At 52.2% G+C, this 19,102-nt stretch overlaps 2 protein-coding genes across 10 annotated transcripts; one reads left to right on the top strand and one right to left on the bottom strand.

Annotated features, from left to right (window-relative positions):
* Positions 1-2,646: 2,646 nt before the first annotated feature.
* MPI (mannose phosphate isomerase) lies at positions 2,647-9,720 on the top strand. 3 transcript variants are annotated; one of them, XM_008708468.2, is made up of 8 exons: positions 2,647-2,709; positions 3,198-3,325; positions 4,206-4,406; positions 5,103-5,244; positions 5,588-5,770; positions 7,537-7,710; positions 8,501-8,703; positions 9,045-9,720. In XM_008708468.2, exons 1-8 carry the CDS (start codon positions 2,694-2,696, stop codon positions 9,261-9,263), a joined length of 1,266 nt encoding a protein of 421 aa, XP_008706690.2. In that variant the 5' UTR covers positions 2,647-2,693; the 3' UTR covers positions 9,264-9,720. The 3 variants fall into 3 exon arrangements, with proteins under 3 accessions (XP_008706690.2, XP_040498915.1, XP_008706689.1); XM_008708467.2 differs by lacking the exon at positions 2,647-2,709 and adding an exon at positions 2,769-2,786; XM_040642981.1 differs by lacking the exon at positions 9,045-9,720 and having other exon boundaries at positions 8,404-8,643.
* A 71-nt stretch (positions 9,721-9,791) lies between these two features.
* On the bottom strand, positions 9,792-16,628 carry FAM219B (family with sequence similarity 219 member B). 7 transcript variants are annotated; one of them, XM_040642984.1, is made up of 6 exons: positions 16,384-16,628; positions 16,089-16,176; positions 15,286-15,363; positions 14,826-14,874; positions 13,213-13,340; positions 9,792-9,920 (listed from the first exon to the last, which is right to left on the bottom strand). In XM_040642984.1, exons 1-6 carry the CDS (start codon positions 16,595-16,597, stop codon positions 9,914-9,916), a joined length of 564 nt encoding a protein of 187 aa, XP_040498918.1. In that variant the 5' UTR covers positions 16,598-16,628; the 3' UTR covers positions 9,792-9,913. The 7 variants fall into 7 exon arrangements, 6 of the variants coding, with proteins under 6 accessions (XP_040498918.1, XP_008706693.1, XP_040498917.1 ...); XM_008708471.2 differs by lacking the exon at positions 9,792-9,920 and having other exon boundaries at positions 10,788-13,340; XM_040642983.1 differs by lacking the exon at positions 9,792-9,920 and having other exon boundaries at positions 10,788-13,337.
* Between the last annotated feature and the right edge of the window lie 2,474 nt (positions 16,629-19,102).

Raw genomic sequence — 19,102 nt, 5'->3', positions numbered from 1 at the left:
TAACCCCTTCATTTCCCTGGAGGGCAAGTTTGGGAAGTCGCACTGGTCCAGGCAGGAGACTGGAGTCTGAGCCTATTTCGGCGGGAGTGGGAAACGGAGTTCCTGACCCGAGAGGACCTCGCTGAGCCAGGCGACGGTTCTGGTGGTAGAGCCGAGCAGAGGGGTTCTTATCGGAAGAACCGACGGTGCAGCTGTCCCACACACGGGCTCACGAGCCCTGATTCTTTTAGGTCTTGCCCCCTGCTGTCAAGTTTTACCGTTTTAGTGATGAGGATCCCTGAGCCCAGGACAGGTTTAGGGCCTGAGCTGGGATTTGAATCTGGACATCAAGCATTTGTTAAGTGAATAAGAGACTTCAACAATGGGGTTGATGGCTGCTCCTTCATATCTTTCTGCTGGTCATTTCTGCTGCCACCGAATCCAGCCACTGTCATTCTTTACCCTGCTCTGCTACAGGGCTAGTAATTGGTCCATTGTTATTTATGTTGTAACCAGAGATCGCTTTAAAGGGGACAAAATACTATAAAATATCATTGTAACAATATTGTTTATTTAAAATACAATTACAAAATAATATTATTATATTATTTTAAACCTTACTGCTTAAAGTCTTCCGATTATTTTCCATAAAGACCCGAATTCTTGTATGGCCGCTAGGTCCTGTAGGATCTGCCCAACCTATCCAGCCCTCCTAGTGGCTTTTCAGTTCCTCAAACTTCCCTTGTTCCCTCCTGCCTGGGAACCTTTGCCCATGAAGTTCCCTCTTCCTCTTCCTGGTATGCTTTTAGCCCATGCCCTCATCAACCCCAGTTAACCCCTACTTATCCTTTTATCCAAGCACAGATGCTCCATCATCAGGAGTGGCCTCTCCACTCTATAGGTTAGATCACCTCCTACCACAACGAATGCTTATGTTACCTTATAGTTTTGCTTCATAATAGTTATTGCAGATTGAAGTATACACTTGTATTGATGGTTATTTGTTTATGTCTGTCTCTCTCACTAGGCTGTAAGCTCTACAAGGGCAGGAGTAGGGTCTGTTTTGCTCACTGTTGTATTTCTGGCACTAACATAGTACCAAGCACATGATGGACAATAAGTAAATATTTATTGTTTACCTCATCCACTTTTCTTACCTTCCTCTTTCCTTTCTAAATTCCAACTTCTCCCAGAAGTTTCATATGGCTGGGGGAGTGGGGATGAGGAAAAGGAGAGGTATTCAAAGGTAGGAGCTTTGTGAGATGTGCTGTTTGTAGGATTCTTGTATTTTCCATTTTATTATTCCTTAGTGTATGGTGAAGCTTCCTTTGAAGTGCAGGCTGATTTATCTGAGCCGGGGGACCCCAGGGGAGGTGGATGTCCACAGCCGGGCAGACCATTACAGAGCAAACAGCACCCCTTATTTCCCCTGGGCATGTGAGGTAGAGACTGTGGGAATTGGGAAAGGGGGGAGGGAAGCAGAGTCAGGGCTGTAGCCCCTCATTCCAGGTGCCTCAGCTTCCTGCCCTCCTCCTGGGTTGCTGACTGAGGTCTGGATGTCAGGGCCTATTTCTGGAGGATTTAGCAAGATTACCCCACAAACAAGGCCCAGCCTTCAGCATGCACAGTTCCAGGTGATTCTCCCTGACATCTGTGTGTGTGACATGTGAGCAGCTCAGCCTGGAGGAGCGACTGGGGTTTTGCGTCTGCAGTACTTCGGGCAGGGAGGATCAGAGGAGCACCGAGCACTGACTGCTTTCCTGCACCTCACACCATCCCATCTCACTCTCCCACACACCTGTCAGGCTGACGTTGTTATCTCCATTTTATAGAGGAAGAAACTGAAGCTGAGGTGGTTAAGGGCCTTGCATGTGACATTTGTCATCATCAAGCATCAGTGAGTCCCTACTTAGATCGCAGCAATTCTTTGCTACTGACTGAGCTACTCAGTAAAAGCTGAAGTTCTCGCAATGGCCCGCAAAGTTCTGCCCACCCCTTTCCTCTCTGATGACCTCAAGTGTACCCTGCCCCCACACACATGCTCACTCTGCTCCAGCCACATTGGCCTCTAGCCTATTTACTGCAGAATATGACCCGCACGTTCCCACGTTCCCACGTTCCCATGTTCCCGCCGTAGAGTCTTTGCTCAAGCTATTTCTTCTGCCAGAACATTCCTCCTCACCTCCAAGTCTGTGCTCAAGCCTCCCCTCCTCAATGAGGCTTACCTTTAAATTTAAAATTCTGCAACTGCTAAAATTTAAAATTTAAAATTCTGCAAACTGCCTCCCACTCCCTCCCCTTACTTTTTGTGGTACTTATCTTTCAACATACTATATGATTTACTTATTATCCTTATTTGCCCATCTTTCCTTCACCAGAATGTAAGCCCTATAAAGGCAAAGGGATCTTTATCTTGTTCTCATTTGTATGGCCAGCCCGTGGCATTTTGCCAGTGCTCAGTAAATCTGTGTCCAATGAAGGAACGAACGAATGAATACTGAGACCCAGGATTGCGGGCGGGAAGTCTCTGGGCTGCTGGAGGCTTCTGGTGACGGCTGGAGGGTGGGAGAGGCGTTCAGAATCCGCACAAGGAGCACGGGCCTCCAAGGAGGCCCTCGAGGAACTACATTTCCCATGAAGCTCTGGGAGCAGAGGGACCGCGAGTTCTGCCGGGAAGGGCATACGTGCCAGAAGCCTGGTCCGGTACCGCGAGGATGGCGGTTCAGCAAGGTGGGCTGTCGGCTGGGGTGCAGAGGAGCGTGGGGGTGGGTCGCGTCGCGGGGACCCTTCCCGACCTGATATGCCAGGTGGGACCCAGGCTTGCGACTCCGCGGAAAGACGGGTGGGCTCTGGACAGAGGAAGGGGCACCTGCGATAGGGATTGAGCCGTTATTTCAGCCCTCGCAGGAGGGTCTTGAGGGGACGAGCCGCGCATGGGTCACTTCGAGACGGGGTGTCGCGTAATAGGTTCCTCCCGCTCCCTCCCCGTCCGTCCACGCAACTACCTACCTCACGTCTGCGGAGAAGCCTTACTGCCCACTTTACAGATGGGAACATCGAGGCCTGCGGAGAAGGGTCCTACAGACCCCCTATTTGACTTTGTCCCCCAGACAGAACCCTCAGCTCGTGACTAGTTTTCTCAGGACCGTAGGGTCAGGCCTCAGGAGTGGAGTGGAAGCTGACCCACTGTCTCTGTCCCCCTGCCCCCCTGCCCCCAGTATTCCCACTTTCCTGTGCGGTGCAGCACTATGCCTGGGGGAAGATGGGTTCCAACAGTGAAGTGGCTCGGCTGCTGGCCAGCAGTGACCCACAGGCCCGGATCTCAGAGGACAAGCCATATGCAGAGGTGAGACCTGGGTTGTATTTCACTTTATATATCTTTTTAAAGATTTTACTTATTTAAAATGAGAGTGCAGAGCAAGAGAGAGCACAGGTTGGGAGGAGAGGCAGAGGGAAAGAAGCAGACTCCCCACTGAGTAGGGAGCCCAATATGGGGCTCCATCCCAGGCGAAGACAGAGGCTCAACCGGCTGAGCCACCCAGCTGCCCCTGTATTTCACTTTAACAGCAGATGAACTAAGGGATTCCTCCACTCAGAGGGCCTGGGGTAGGTCGTGTGGATCAGCTGGGAGAGGGAGGCAGCAAAGAGGGAGGAGGTCCTCTTGGCTCTTCAGATTCCAGCAGGTGATGAATCCAAATGGTAGCACCGAAAGAAGAGAGGTTTTGTCATAAGAGGCTGGGATTTTCGGTACTGTCTTTCCCCCCAAGAACTCTCAGCACTTACTGAATTTTAATTCAACCCTCTTTGACAATTAAAACTTTTACTTTGACTAGCTTTTACATTTTAATAGCCTAATATATGTATTTTTCCTGCCCATTTAGGTGAGATAAAGCCAAAGCATAGCAAGGCCTACTTCTGAGATTGGACTAAGTGAATGTTAACCCTTCTCAGAGGCATTTGAGAGAGCTTTTTAGTGATCTCGACAGTGCAGGTGTCATTCTCATTGGACAGATGAGAAAATCGAGGACCGAGGGACCAGAAATAACTAGTCCAGGCCTCCACAGCTGGTTGGAGGCAGAGCCTGAACTGGGTCTCCGGACTACTGGTGTTCAGGGGTCTGCTGCCTTCCTGTATGTCTGTGATGGCATGAGCATTTATACCCAGGCCTGCGAGGCCCATCTCAGGATTCAGGTTGATGGTGCCAGGTTCTTCCTCTGTTTCTCCAGTTGTGGATGGGGTCCCACCCCCGGGGAGATGCCAAGATCCTGGACAATCGCATCTCACAGAAGACCCTAGGCCAGTGGATCTCTGAGAACCAGGACTGCTTGGGCTCAAAGGTCAAGGACACCTTTAATGGCAAGCTGCCATTCCTCTTCAAAGTGCTCTCAGTTGAAACGGCCCTATCCATCCAGGCACACCCTAACAAGGTACAGGATCAGAGTGGGGTGCAGAGGTCAAGGTACAAAAGAACTCATGTCAAGGCCCTCCCTCTACTTTTACTGCTGTTTTTTTTTTACCCCACCCACACCGCCCTCCAGCCCAAAGCTAAATCCAGGCCTGATGACTCCTAATTTAGCTCTGGAAGGCTAGACGCTGGTGACACATGCTGGCAGCTAAGTCTCAGCGGACAGCTGGCCAACCCGTGCCAAAGGAGCTTCTCCATGCTCTTTCTTGGGTTCCCCTCATCCAGCGAGGACTACTCATATCTGCTGTTTTCCACCCTGGCTCTCTGGGGGGAGAGCTGTTAGCTGTTGCCTCAGCTCCTAGGCATTTGTCTGTCCAAACTTCTCGTTTCTACAGGGAGAGTAAGACCCAGAGAAGACAAGGATGTAGCCAAAGTCACACAGCTTATTCATGTCCGAGCCTGGCTTGGTGCCTGGGCTTCCTGATTCCCAGTCCAGGCCTCTTAAAGTCTCCCCCAGATTTGGCCCGTGTTCCTGCCCTGGGTTGGCTGAACCCTGAGTTTCTGCATTATGCCCTGACTGGGCCCATTGCCAAAAGTATGAAGCCACTGCTGTCTGGTGACGGGGGAGGGTAGAGAGCAAGGGCTGGGTGGGACTGGTGTCCTGCTAGGTGATGGCGGCACCTTGACCATCCCCCCTCTTCCCCTGGCCGTCCCACAGGAGCTGGCAGAGAAACTGCACCTCCAGGCTCCGCAGCACTACCCTGATGCCAACCATAAGCCAGAGATGGCCATTGCCCTCACCTCCTTCCAGGGTTTATGTGGTTTCCGGCCCGTTGAGGAAATTGTGACGTTTCTGACAAGTAAGGGTGGGCCGAATGCTGAGAACATGCATATTGGGCCTACAATGCATGGGCAGCCCCAGGCAGAGCTGGAACAGTGGCAGAGAATGGAGGCTCAGTGTCACAGGAACTGAGCGGCTGGTTGGCTGATGAGTTCTTGAAGCCACTGGGGCGGGCCTGTGAGTCCAGGATCAGGTGTGGCTGCTGAGGCTGGTGGCGAGTGGTCGGTTTTTACCTCAGAGTTTGCTTAGCATTGCCTGGCTCCTTGGTTAGGGATGGTATGGGCAGGCCTCCTCCGACTTCCCACTTGTTCGGGTTCCATCTTGCTCTTCCTGACACGCGCCCCGGCCCGGCCTTCCCGCAGAGGTGCCTGAGCTCCGGTTTCTCATTGGGGATAACGCAACAGCACAGCTGAAGGGAAGCACGAGCAGCGACTCCCAGGTGGCGGCCTCTGCGCTGCAGAGCTGTTTCTCCCACCTGATGAAGAGTGAGAAGAACGTGGTGGTGGAGCAGCTCAGCCTGCTGGTGAAGCGGATCTCCCAGCAAGGTGGGTGCTGTGGGCCTGGGGGCAGTGCCCCGTCCTGCCTTACCCCAGCACAGACACTAGTCCATGGGGCCAGGGTTCTCAACCCTTTGGCTCAAGTGGAACACCAAAATGGGCCTGAGATGACCGAGATGGTCTATTAGCAACTGAGCATTTCTTCCCGTCTTTGTGGAGCAGGGCCCTAGGTAGAGTGCTGCTTCCTAACTGGCTCTTTCTCTGGGGGTCTGGAGACAGATGGGCCTGGACAGCTATTAGAGGTCCTCCGCCTAGGCTTTCTGAGACTTCCCCGGCCCTACAGCTGCTCGCCATGGATGGATTTATACTTTGGGGCTGGAGAGCAGGAAAGGGACAAGGGGATCCTCATCTCCTTCTCTCGAAAGGCCTGAAGCCCAGAACTTTCAATCACTAGATCTTTCCTTTTTTTTTTTTTTTTTAATATGTATGCATTTCCTTAAATACCTGCTCTGTGCCCAACCTTGTGCTAACTAAGGAGAGTTCAGGAAATGACTGTGATGGGTGTGGTTGTGGCATCTGGGTTGGGAAGGCGGTACAAGTAGCGTAAAACAAGGCAGAATGGACTCCAGCTATGAGCTTATGTGGCGCATGTGGTGAGGCCCCAGCTCCTTCTCTAGGAGACCCCGGAGCTCTTCTGGTTCTCTCTCTACACATTTCCCCTGTTACCGCTGAGCCACAGAGAACTATTTTATCCAAGCATATCCTTTGTTTTCTTTGGGGTTGTTTTGTTTTGTTTAGTTTTTGGTGTTGTCTCTGCTCCCATGCCTCCCCTTTGGGCCTTCACTCTCAACAGAACAGATTACTCTTGCCAGGAGCTCCCAGAACCCCGTTCCTATGTGAGGTAGAAGCTTTCGCACCTGCGAGTCTATATCAGCACATGCAAACTTGTGAAAACCGGGGTTTTCTCCAGGCCAGGGACCTGTCTCTTCGAACTTTGTGTGCTCCCAGTGCTTAGGACTGAGCGGATATTCACATCTTTGTGTGAAGACTCAGAACCACCCTCCAATCCAGACCAGCTGGTTTCTTCACTTTGGCACTGACACATTCCGCTTTCACTTACTCATGTCCTCCCCCCTTCTCTGCACACTCAAATTTCAGCTCACCACCCTCCCCCCCATTTCCAAAGCCTTCCCCCAGTACTCTAGCCCAGGCTGAGGACACATTTTTGGTCCTGGGCATATCCTGCCTCTTGCTCTCTGGGGTGACCAACCATCTCAGTTTGCCTGGAACTTTGTGATTTTCTGAGACACAGTACTTTCAGGGCTAAAAAAGAGAAGGGCCTGGGCTGTCTGGGACAGTTGGTCACCCCATATGGAACTCTTGGGTTATCCCCTAAATAGATGGAGCTCTACAGCAGTGGTTCTCAACCAGGGGACACTGGCAGTTGTCAGAGACATTTTTTGTTTCAAAACATGGGTTGGGGGTGCTGTCTTGTGGGTAGAGGTCAAAGATGCTGTTAGCCATCCTACGATGCACAGGACAGCCCCCACGACAGAGATTACCTGGCCCCAAACTTCAGCCCTTTCAGTGGCTGGAATGCTGGGCATATAGACAGAGTGGGGACAATGGTGTCTGTATGGGCTGGAAGATCAAGGAAGGCTGGCCCCCAAAGGGTGTGGATGTGGCTAGGAGAACACACCCACCCGTTTCTGGATTCCTGTAGGCAGGGCCTTCCCCAGGACTTGCTGGCCAAGGTGGGCTGTGAAGACTTCTGAGTGTTCCTAAGTGGCCTTGGGGTGCTCTGTGACCCTCAGCTGCTGCTGGAAACAACATGGAAGACATCTGTGGGGAGCTCTTACTACAGCTGCACCAGCAGTATCCAGGGGATATTGGATGCTTTGCCATCTACTTCCTGAACCTGCTTACCCTAAAGCCGGGAGAGGCCATGTTTCTGGAGGCTAATGTGCCCCATGCCTACCTGAAAGGAGGTGAGCCACATTTGTTTAAGATTTTATTTTTAAATAATCTTTGTACCCAATGTGGGGCTTGAACTCACAACCTCAAGATCAACAAGAGTCGCATGCTCCACTGTCGGAGGCAGCCAGGTGACCCAAGGTGAGCCACGTTTTAGCAGCAAGCCCCATTAACAAGCCTTGCATCCTCATCTAGATAAAAGGGGGAGGCGAAGGTCAAAGGTCCCGTCCAGCTCTGACCTCCCAGGGTTCCTGGGGTGGGCTGGGTAGTGGTCAGTAGGGATGAAGAATGCCAGCTTAGTGCTGGACACTGCTTGAATCTTCACACGGACCATGTGAGGTCAGGATACTCTCATGCTACCCTGTATGCATGCGTGGGAACAATCTAAACCCAGGCAACATTGGCTCAAGACCTTTCTTCTCTCCCCTGCATCACACCACCTTTGCATGTCTGTCCTATCTATCCAGAAATTTTTGTGAGAAAATACATTGCCCCAGAAAGGGGTCACATTTTGACTGTTGGCCATTTATCCACTCATGGACAGGATTCTGTGGTAGAATAGAGTCTGGGGAGGGTTGGGGCTTCCCCAGGGGATAACATGATGCCCCCTGACAATAATGGGTGACCTACCACCTGTTTTTGGTATCTGATACCTTAGCCCATTCTCCTGGATTATGCGTTTCACACATTTTTGCCTAACTCTGCAGGGGGTTCATGGCCCTCAGGTTAGGAGGCCCGGGCCTGGTGAGCCAAACTCCAAGACATCCTTCATCAGGTTAGCACATGACAACTGTCTGTCCCCAGACTGTGTGGAGTGCATGGCGTGTTCAGACAACACCGTTCGTGCTGGCCTGACACCCAAGTTCATCGATGTGCCAACCCTGTGTGAAATGCTCAGCTATATTCCCAGCAAGGACAGGCTCTTTCTTCCAACACGGAGTCAGGAAGACCCCTACCTCTCTGTCTATGACCCCCCTGTGCCAGACTTCACGGTCATGAAGATGGAGGTGAGTGGGAGCAGGGGGGGCTATGGTGGGTGTCTTTTGTATGGCATGAAAAAGCCCGGCAAGGACCACTTGGAGTATACCTGGAGCTGGGTTCCCTTTCTTTTAAGCGCGCTTGGAGGTGGCAGTGGAGGGTGGGGGCGCACACACGACACAGCCACAGGGCCTACCCATTCCTCTTTGTACCAGGGACCAGACATGGGCCTCCATGCTGACAAGAGCCTGAGCAGTGGGGGAGAAGGTGGCCGAGCTCTCCCTCTCGCTGCCCGAGGTTATCCCCCCCACCCCCATGAGCTGACAGGCACAGAAAACGAGCTGCATCACCCTGTTGTCCTTCTGCCCAGGTCCCTGGCTCCATCACTGAATACAAGGTCTTGGCCGTGGACTCTGCCAGCATCCTACTGGTGGTCCAGGGGAGAGTGACAGCCAGCAGTCCTACAGCCCAGACGCCAATCCCCCTGCAGCGTGGTGGGGTGCTTTTCATTGGGGCCAATGAGAGTGTCTCACTGAAGCTCACCGTGCCCGAAGACCTACTGCTGTTCCGTGCCTGCTGCCTGCTGTAGACGCCACAGCCTTCCTGGCTCTTCTCTGACAGTCACCCTAAATCCTGGCCAGCCTCTTCAGGCCCAGCTCCAGCCCCATCCCTGCTCTGGATGAGCGGGGGTAGAGTAGTGAGCTTGAAGGTAGTGACTCCGGAGCAAGCCTCAGACAAACCATCTTTCTCCTGGGAGAGGACTGTGGTGAGGACTAAGACCTGATACTCCTCTCGTATTCTCACTATACTTGAGCCAGGCTCTGTTCCAGCCAATAGCATTAGGCAGGCTGGTAAAAATCTATGATTAGCTCAGCATCACTCCCAGCAAGAGGGGAGGTAATTAATTTCTAAGAACAGGGTTCTGGCCTTGGGACTGCCCATTTCCTCAGCTGCAAAGGCGGGGAGAGTAGGCCTGTGGACTAGTATTACTCATTGTCACCCTCTGGCTCTGTCAAAGCAATTAAAGATCACTTGTGTTGAGGCTGTGAGGTAGAGCAGTCAGCCTTCCGCGTTCCAGTCCTTGAAGTGGGCTCATCGAGCCCTTCCCGGATGTCCAGTGTTTGCTTTACTGCCTGCTTCCAGCAGCTCCCCGAGGTGGGTATGTATGGAGCCTTCTTACAGGAATGTGTGGGTGGGGCAGCCAGCTTCAGCTTTAGACGCGGAGCTTGCAGGCCAACCTCAGATCCTGCAGATGGGGAAGGAGAATCTCAGATAGGTAGTCGGTGCAGGATTCCTGAATGTTTTCAGTTGGCCTCAGGGCAGGGCTCAGCACTCAAAGGCCAGCAGGCTGGATCTGGCCACACCCATCATTTACAATCCGTCTAGCTGCTTTCAGGCTACAGCGGCAAAATGGAACAGATGCACAGACTGCATGGCCCGCAGACCCCAAAGTGCTGACCGGCCCTTCACTGAGAAAGTCTGTCAGCCATTTCTTAGAATACGTTCAGTCGTACATACAGGGATTCGGGGACAGGACGATCCAATTCGTGTTGTGAAGAGAAACCCAGCTTTCTCTAACTGGCAGAAAGTATGGAGGACATCTACTCCCCTGTGCCTACCCTCCACAGGTGGGACACCTCTGCAGGAGGTGGCATCGCTGTCTGAGATCCCGTCACCCCAGACTAAGCGGAGCCCCAGGCCGTTCACTCCTTCCTGTGGAGTAAGGGTTTAGACTGGCACAAAAGGGTCTTTCTGGGCTGCTGCCCATACTAGACCGCCTGCACAAGGGAAATCTAGGAAACCACTTCAAAAAAATTCTGGCCAATCTGTTCTGGGGGTTTTTGGCCTCCACATTTTCTTCAGCTAAAACGAAAGATGACCTGGCAAAAGAAAAGGTCTGCCAGAAGGTAGGCCGTCTGAAGAGAAGTGCTGTGCAAAGGCCTGCTCGCTCCAGTGACGCAGCCCGAAGATGATGCCCACTGGGAATAGTAGGGAGAGGGAGGTCCTAGGAGGACTGGCCACAGCTGGGGCTGTTAGGCTCTTCATTTCAGAATTCAGAGGGCTGCGGTCTAGGGCTTGTTAAAATCCTATTGCAACAGAGACAGCTTAACTAGCATGATTGTATTTATTCTTAGAAACTTCCAGGGCTGTGGAAGCCTAAGCCAAGAGTTCTGTAGAGTACTCTGTAAACACCATACACTTACTCCCGTGTGAGGTTAACTGCGAATACACCCCCCCTCCCCAGGACACTGTCACCTGCAGAATACCTAGACTCTGAATTAAGGCAGTTTGGCTCTAGGCACCTTGGTGCCTTTACGGGTGACATTTAGCCTGGGACCTCTGGCCCCAAACAACAGATCATTTCTAACCTGCCTAGCTGGCCTGTTCCTATAGCTTTCCCCACAAAGGTAATGCCTTCCACATGGAGTCAACCAGTTCTGGAACATCCTCTCCAGGAACAGATGCAGGCAAATACATGTTTACAGTAACAACCACCTGGAGGGCCTTGGGCTTGGGGTCCTGCTGCCACCTTCACCCACAGCTGCTGCTAAATGCTCAGGCTATTCTGTCCTAACCAATTCCCCCACACAAATGTGGCCCCACACTGGGCTTCCAGCTACCACCGCTGTCTCTTGACACGGCCCTGCATCTGTGCCCTCTCTGCATGTGCACTTCGGCACCTCTGTGGAAGCCAGGAAGGCCTGAGACAGTCTCGGTGGGTGGGCGAGGGCTCTGGGATGAAGATGCTCCCCCGTCTTCAAACACCTGCAGGTGCTTGGCATGTGAGGCACCTGTGTGGCACCGCAGAGACCCATCCCGAACCCGCCTGCGTCCCCGGTTCCCAGACCCCAACCTGAGGTGCCTACAGCCTCCGTCCCAACTCCCTCCTGCTGTGATGCTGCCAGATCATAAAATGTTAACCACGGCTCCCTGGATGCCATATATTCTTCTTGACTTTCTATGCTTCTACAGAAGCACCAAGATAGAGGCCAATCAAGCACTGACAGACCACCCTAGTCATCTGGCAAGGTCTTTCTAACTGACCTCCTCAGCCTTCCAATCACCTCATGCGGTAGAACAAGAGTCTGTGCCATCCCTCATTCCTCTAGGGGCCACAGGACATCAAATAAATCACCAGACTAGACACTTCCCATGTGGGACCCACACCCCAATCCTGACTACCATGCGCCTTAGGCTGGGAACCATGTCCACTCTCCTTCAGTCCTCACCACGGCTCTAGGTGGTCAAAAAAAAAAAAAAAAAAAAAAAAAAGGAACCACTGAACACAATTCTAGAGAGGACTGGTAGAGCAAGAGATACCATCTGGGGTGGGGGCGTGGTCACTGGGGAGATTATGTCTGTCTCAGCTGTGCTCACACTGAGGGCTGAGGCTGGGTTGCCCCAGAAGTTTACTGTAAAGCCCAATCCTCAGTATCTGCGGGAAGACCCATGCTGGAGTGAAGGGAAGCCCTCCGCAATGGCCGATTATCTCCTCAGGCAAGAGCCTTGGGAGCTGGCACGCGTCCCTGCCCATCCTGTGAGCCTCTGTCCACGTCAAAGCCCACACAGCTGCACCCGTACACTTCTCACCCATTGCTCTTCTCAAGTTTCAAAAGCTAAATAGGAAGGCACCTGACCGCTCCCTGCAGCTCCCTCTGCTGGTAACCCAAACCTGCAGGCTTCTGGGCTCCAGGCCCTTCACCCAACCTTTACACTCAAAAGACTGGGTGTTGAACTAGCCAAGACCAAGGCAAAGAATGGTAACCAAGGAAGGACAAATAAATAAATATGTACATAGTGGAGCAATTTTTCTCTAACTAGGGATGAGCTGACCCAGCTGGGGATGCTCTGAGTCCAGGGATTCTGGAAGACTTGATCCTGCTGTGCCATCAAGCAGCGGGCTGTATTCCCTGCCAGAGCCAAACAGGTGCAAGGGGAAGAGGGCCAAAGGGCCTTGCTTTATGCTTTCCTGAGGGTCCCATCGTGGAGCCAGGAAGACGGAGCATTATGGAATTTCTTAAACTGGTTCCCAAATAGTTCAGCTATTTTTCAGAGACTCCCAGCTGCAAGCCATAAAGTGCTATTTTCTGCTTCCATACAACACCATCCAGCACAGCCTGGGCACAAAAGCTCGCTGTCTCTCCACCGAGCAAGACAAATACCAGTCAAGATATCTGAAAGATATCCTTAGCCAACTTTGTCACCACAAGAATCAGAATCCCTCTGTTCCTGCCCGTACTAAAGTGGTTTTTCCAAACTCTGCTCTAATAGCAGAGGAAAACCGCAGAATTCCACCTATCACCCTATGGCCCAGATGGGGGCCTCTGGCCTGAGAAGCACCAGGTAAGGCGTAACTGCAGGTCATTGACCTTCCCAGAGGGTCAGTGCCTCCAGTGATTCTGGGGCTGACTGCAGCCCAAACTGCACTCTGTGACCTAAGAAGGGCCAACACGGCTCTGCAGGTATGGTGAGCAGGGCCCATCTTAGGGGGTTATGTCTACTGGAGGGTACAGGAGGAAGAGTCCCCAAGACAGCACCAGCAGCAGGAGCACGTTGAAGAGGCCATAGGCTTGGGAGGAATGAGGTCCAAGTCCTCATCATCTGGAATCTCATCCAGGTGATACCCATCCTGGAGCAGCTGCCGGCTCACATCCTGGTTCACCTGCTAAGAGCAGAAGAGGAGAGAACTGTAAGCCAGGTGGCAAAGCAGAAATAACTACTGCCCAAAAGGCAGACCTACATTCCCTTACCGGGGCTTCCTGTCCACAGTCCACCCTCAGGCCAACTCCATGCATCACTGGACTACATGAGGAAGTAGGCCCACCCAGCAGTGAGGGGCCCCCAGCAACCTGAGCCAGTACTGTCCAGGCTGCAGTGTCACTAACTCCCGGGAAGCTGTTCTCACTAAAGAATCCTAAGGCATCTGGTGTAAATATCAGATTCCAAATTGATTACTTTTGAAAGTCAATGGCCCGACCGTTCTGGAACAACTGGTCCCTGTGAAGGCAGTTGAAGAATATGGGACAATGATACCAGAACAATGGGGCAGAAGACGAGCTACGTAGGAACAGGGTGGGGAGCAGCTCTGTCTGCACTGCTGGTGAACACGTCAGCCTCACCAGCAGAGCCTGTTCCCTGCAAAGTGGAACCTGTCAGCCTCGCTTTACCAGTTCTGCTGAGCAGAAGGAACAGGAGGTTGGGAACAGTGCAGGACTTTCTCTGGCTCTTGGCTAATTTTTCTTTTCTTAGTTTTAACAATCTTAGGCACCTAGATATTCAAGGAGGATAAAATTTACAAACTGCTTCTATTCTCTTTGGCAGAAACTCGGGGGGTAGCCAAGGGTTTCCAGAACAAGGAAAAAATAACAGTGGCATATAGTCATGTCTCCAGCACTCTGCCTCTATCTAAGGAAGTAAGCTGCACATGCCAGAACTGTCCATCCCTGTGTCTTGTCTGGGACCATCACTCTGGAAATGTGTCCAAAAGGCCAGCTCACTGGCATCTCAGTCTGAGTCCCACTGATGGAACAACTGAAGGAACACAAGTTGTTTGGCCTGGAAGCAAGCAAGCCTGGTGGAGAATGGCCAGGGGAGGGACAGGAATGCTGATCTCGGATAAAAGGCAATCAAAGGAAGGGACACTAGAATACTGGGTGACACTGGAGGGCAGGCCTAGGACCACTGAGTCCATCCTGCAGGAGACATTTCAAATTAATAAGGAGACTTCTCTAAGAGCTACCTAAAGAAGGAATGTGAGTGTGTGAGTGTGTGTGTGTGTGTTGGAGGGAGGGCAGACAGCAAGGCTTCTTGGAGGGAGTGAGTACCCAGTTACAAGCAGCATTCAAGCAAGTAGAGGCTGGGAAACACTTAGGTGGGATTTTTCAAGAGGATTCCTTTTCTAAGTGGTCACCTGGGCTAGAAGACTTGTGAGGTCCTTTCAGCCCTAAGGGTCTATGGTCTCTTGGATTTTCAACAGCTTTCCTCAGACACCTATACTTCTGCTGGGGGAGTAGGGCAGAATAGAAGATTGGAGAACAGACCGGAAGTCTGGCATAGTGCCGTGCATACAGCAGGCACAAGACAAGCATTTGGCAGTGGCGGTGACGCTGCCTGCAGCCTGGCCCCGTGCAGAAAGGCGCTCTGGACTTGCCTCTGCAGAGGAATACCCGGAGGAGTATCTGGATTCCAGCTCCCCATCACTAGGAGAAGAGGAAAATGGTCAGTTCAGCGGGATGCCTGTGGAGCCCAGCTGCAAATGGCAAGGTGGAGAGCATGCAAGGGGGTCTGGAGGACTTGTGAAACAAAGACCATCACAAAACTCAAGCCCAGAATCTGCCACGAGTACCACTGGCTCTTCACATTGGCTCTAGCAGGGATGGGGTCACTCTCACCAACAGCGAAGATGTAACAGGGGAGGATGATTCCCCCACACAAGGCCAGTGCTCCAAATCGAAGAGCAGCATGGTCACCGAGTCCTCTAACCAAGCTATCCTGGGAAGGGGTAATGCCCCGAAGACGACAACTCTGCAACATGCATGAAGGGTTTTGGAAGAGATCTGCAGTTTTGCCCAAGTCACTCCCCAGGGGGTATTTTCAAGGAGAGCACTCACCTGTCAGAGTCAAGGGACACCAGGTTTTCATCTGGACTCTGACTAAGGGCAGTATAGCCCTTGTTAAACTTCACTGACCTGAGGGGAGATGGGGAAGAGACCAAGCATAGATGAAGCAACATTTCACAGGGAAAGCGAGAGTGCTTGCCCTTATGGAAAAAGAACTGACTGTAGTACTCCCGTCTTGCCTTCCGTCACACGGCCACCACTGCCTGCCCTGTAACTGGCTACAGCCACTGGGAATACACGCACTTCCCCACACCACTCCCCCTACTGCTCCTGAGGAAAAGCACACCTACTCTTTTGAGAACCGGGAAAGCTCCACCACTTCACCTTTACTTCAACCAGAGAACAGAAAAACTGCCAGCCCTGGGGGAAATCTCTTCTTCACCTCTCTTGAGTTTGAACTCTTATGTATAAAAGGCGCTGGATAAGGTTCTATCCAGCCCTCAGTTTACCATTCTGTTGAAAAAGAAATTCAGCACTGGCTGTTCCCACACTGCTGCCTATCCTCACTCCTAGGGAACCCAGCCACTGTGCTGCTCCCTAGTTGGACACTCAGACAGTAAATGATCCTATGCACTGACCAAACTGTTATGCCAAAGCCCTTTCCTAGACATCACTACATCCTTAAAGGGAAAAAAAAGTCATTCCTCTTCCCACTTTAAAACAGTGAAAAAGACGAGTTAGCGTCAGGTGAATCTCTAGCTCGGTCTTAAAACGTGAGAACTCTGCCTCCCAGCCTGAGGACCAAGGCCTTTTCTGGAAATTGCTTGCACTGAGGAGGTGGCGCCTGCTGAGACCTTTTCGCTGAAGAGTCGGGGCGGTTCGGCGCGGCCCCCAGCATGCCTTTTCTCCGCAGAACAGCCTTGGCCAGGTCCCGGTGCTTCTCTGGAAGTCAAAGGGCCCGGGTCAGCGGGGTCTTCCCTACTCCGCCGTGTCTCCCAAACGCCAGGAACCCGCTCTCTCCGAACAGATTTTCGGGGACGGGAGCGGGCTAGAGCTGCCCCACCGGGGTCGCCCCAGCAGGGCTCCGGAGCCCGCCCGGGGGACCAGGTAGCCCGCCCAGGCAGACACCCCCCATCGGGCCGCACTCACGCAGCTTGGCCTGAATGGAAGGCGCGCGCGTCACCATGTACGGCCCCCTCTTCTCCACAACCGCCGGGGGCCGCTCCCCCAATCGGGGGACTCCACTGCCGCTTCTCCCGAAGGGCAACCCCTTAGTTGCCGCTGCGCAGTCCGGGGTCCCGCCGGGGCGGGGTCCCGGGGTAGACGTCCGTACCCCGGGCCCGCTGGGATCCGCGGTCGCCATGCCCTGGCCACGGCCCGCCGCGACGCAGAGCCCCGCCTCCTGGCTTTACGAGTCCTGGGCAGGGAGGGAGGCGGTGTCTTCCGAGAAAGATGGCGGCGCGCAGGCGCGGGCCATTTCCGCCCAAGCTTTCCGGCCCCGCCTGCTTTGGGGGTGGCACAATTGTTCCGCACTCCCGGGGTCTGGGTGCTTTCAGTTCCGGCTTTCGAGACACACTGCGCTACTAGTAGTCGGCCGGAACCTGGGCACGTCGAGGCCAATTCTGGCCCCAGTGGAAAAGAAAATATCGATATTTACGGAAGGCCACGGCTGTGCGCGCGCTGGGCGGAGCTCTTTACCCCCTGGCGCGCACGCGCTCTCCGCAGTGTTGCCGCGTGGGTCCTCGCTACATCCCGAGCTCCCAAAGGCGAGCCTGGAGAACCTGGGTTGAGCCGAAAAGAGCTGTGTGAGGAAAGGAGATATTAAGTTCCCTTCTCCAGAAAAGGAAACAGGTCGGAGAGAGAGGTTCAAGGCCTTTGAGGCGGTCGGACACTAGAGGCATTGCCTGGGCTGATCCATCTAACGTCAAACCCACGTTATTTCTAATACTACTTGGTGCCCGACCCTCTCTAGGCCTCAGTTTACGCATTTTAAAATGGAGCCAACATCACTACCCGTCGTACAGCGAAAAATAAGTGCAAAATAGGCTGTGGAAAGAAGGGTGAAAGTGCACTGAGTCTGTGTGTGGCGGGGCACGGAACTGTCATGGCTCTTGACTTCTCTGGACCCCAAGGGATGTGCTTGTGGCTGACTGAAGAGAAGTTCCAGATCCTTGTAGGAATTGCCAAATCTCATGAGGCCGCCACAGGCTAATTGATTGGCCTCCACCGGGTAGATAACAATATGCAGTCTTGAGTCCCCAGGGCCACCCAAACAGTTGAGCAGGACTATGCCTTAGGCAGGATAGGAAAAAAGAATTTAGGACTGGGGTTTTTGAAAAATCACACAAGAATGTTAACTATTTTGGTAGATTCCACCCTTTTTAAAAAAATATATTTATTTTATATAAAGAGAGAGCACGAGCAGCGACAGAGGGAGAGGGAGAGCGAACCCCAGGCAGACTCCCTGATGAGTGCAGAGTGAGAAGCGTGGCTGGGTCCCGTGGCTGGGTCCCACAACCCTGAGATCTTGACTGAATGGAAACCAAGAGTCCTTCGCTTAACGGACTGTGGCGCAAGGCGCCCAGACCCCTGTTTTAGACTTCCAGAAACAGCAATTTCATATAGCTCAACCTTTTTTTTTTTTTTTTTAATAGGCTCCATTCCTAGTGTGGAGCGCATCTAGGTGTTTGAACTCAAGACCCTGAGATCAAGACGGGAGCTGAGATAAAGACCTGAACTGAAATCCACCCCTTAATGGACTGAGCCCCCCAGGTGCCCCCATATGGCTCAACTTTATATTAAATTCTCATGACTTCCCGCCATAGCCAGTTATTCCTATCATGCAAATGAGGCTTAGACTTGGTCAAATTCACCAGTTAAGTGGGAAACCTGGGATTTGAACTCAGGTCCCCGTGGACACCAAAGACATGTTTTTCTCATGGCTATGCTGCCTATTAAACTGATGGGGACTTCACCAAGGGCCAAAGAAAACGGGGCCAAAACCCGCGTGATGTCACAAAATCTCCGGTAACTTGTAGCTCTCATTCATGCCCCTCCTAGATCTCCCATCATTAATGCTCAGTTCATTGCTATCTGATTGAACATGTTCTGCCACTTACTGGGCAGGTATTGAACCTCTTTATATCTCCATTTCTTTAGCAGAGAAATGGGGATAATAATAGTATCTATCGAACAGAACTGTGAGGTTAAATTTTAAAGCGCGCGGAATGGCACTTCGCATATAAGAGCTCAATATATGTAACCTTATGGGGGAACACGCAACTCTTGATCTCAGGGTTGTAAATTCAAACCCCTGAGTGGGTGCGGAGATTACTTAAAAATAAAATCTTACAAAAGAAAAAGTAACCTTAAAACACTTAACAGTGTTCTAGGAACTTAGTGTTTATTCTCACTCGGCTTTACACTCCCCAAGGGCAGACTGCCTTGTTTATTTTTTAACTCTTGTTTTGATCCCTTTCACCTATTTGCCACACCCTGGCAACAACCAATCTGTTGTCTGTATCTATGAGCTTGGTGTTTTTGTTTGTTTGTTGTTCTTATTTGAGAGAGAGAGAGAGAGAGAGAGCGAGAGAGAGCGCGAGAGCATGAGCTGGAGGAGGGGCAGAGGGCGAAGCCGACTCCCCACTGAGCAGGGAGCCTGATGCAGGGCTCCATCCCCGGACCTCAAAATCATGACCTGGGCCAAAGGCAGACCCTTAACCAACGGAGCCACCCGGGCACCCCAATTTTTTTTAAGTAATCTCTGCACCCAGTGTGGGGCTCAAACTTAGAACCCCGAGATCAAGAGTCACATGCTCTATGGGCTAAGCCATCCAGGTGCCCCTGTTTGTTTTTTAGATTCCACAGA

Source organism: Ursus maritimus, unplaced genomic scaffold, assembly GCF_017311325.1.
Source record: "Ursus maritimus isolate PB19 unplaced genomic scaffold, ASM1731132v1 scaffold_27, whole genome shotgun sequence".
In the NCBI taxonomy this organism is placed as follows: Eukaryota; Metazoa; Chordata; class Mammalia; order Carnivora; family Ursidae; genus Ursus; species Ursus maritimus.
This window is presented reverse-complemented; position numbering and strand designations above follow the sequence as displayed.

Excerpts from the sequence above, each read along its gene's own strand:
- MPI (XM_008708468.2), top strand. Across the intron at positions 5,771-7,536 it reads GAAGCGGATCTCCCAGCAAG|CTGCTGCTGGAAACAACATG; the intron begins GTGGGTGCTGTG and ends TGTGACCCTCAG. Across the intron at positions 8,704-9,044 it reads TCACGGTCATGAAGATGGAG|GTCCCTGGCTCCATCACTGA; the intron begins GTGAGTGGGAGC and ends CCTTCTGCCCAG.
- FAM219B (XM_008708471.2), bottom strand. The coding sequence starts at position 16,597 with ATGGCGACCGCGGATCCCAGCGGGCCCGGGGTACGGACGTCTACCCCG. Across the intron at positions 16,177-16,383 it reads TTCCATTCAGGCCAAGCTGC|AGAAGCACCGGGACCTGGCC; the intron begins GTGAGTGCGGCC and ends TTTGACTTCCAG. Across the intron at positions 15,364-16,088 it reads CCCGACTCTTCAGCGAAAAG|GTCAGTGAAGTTTAACAAGG; the intron begins GTCTCAGCAGGC and ends ATCTCCCCTCAG.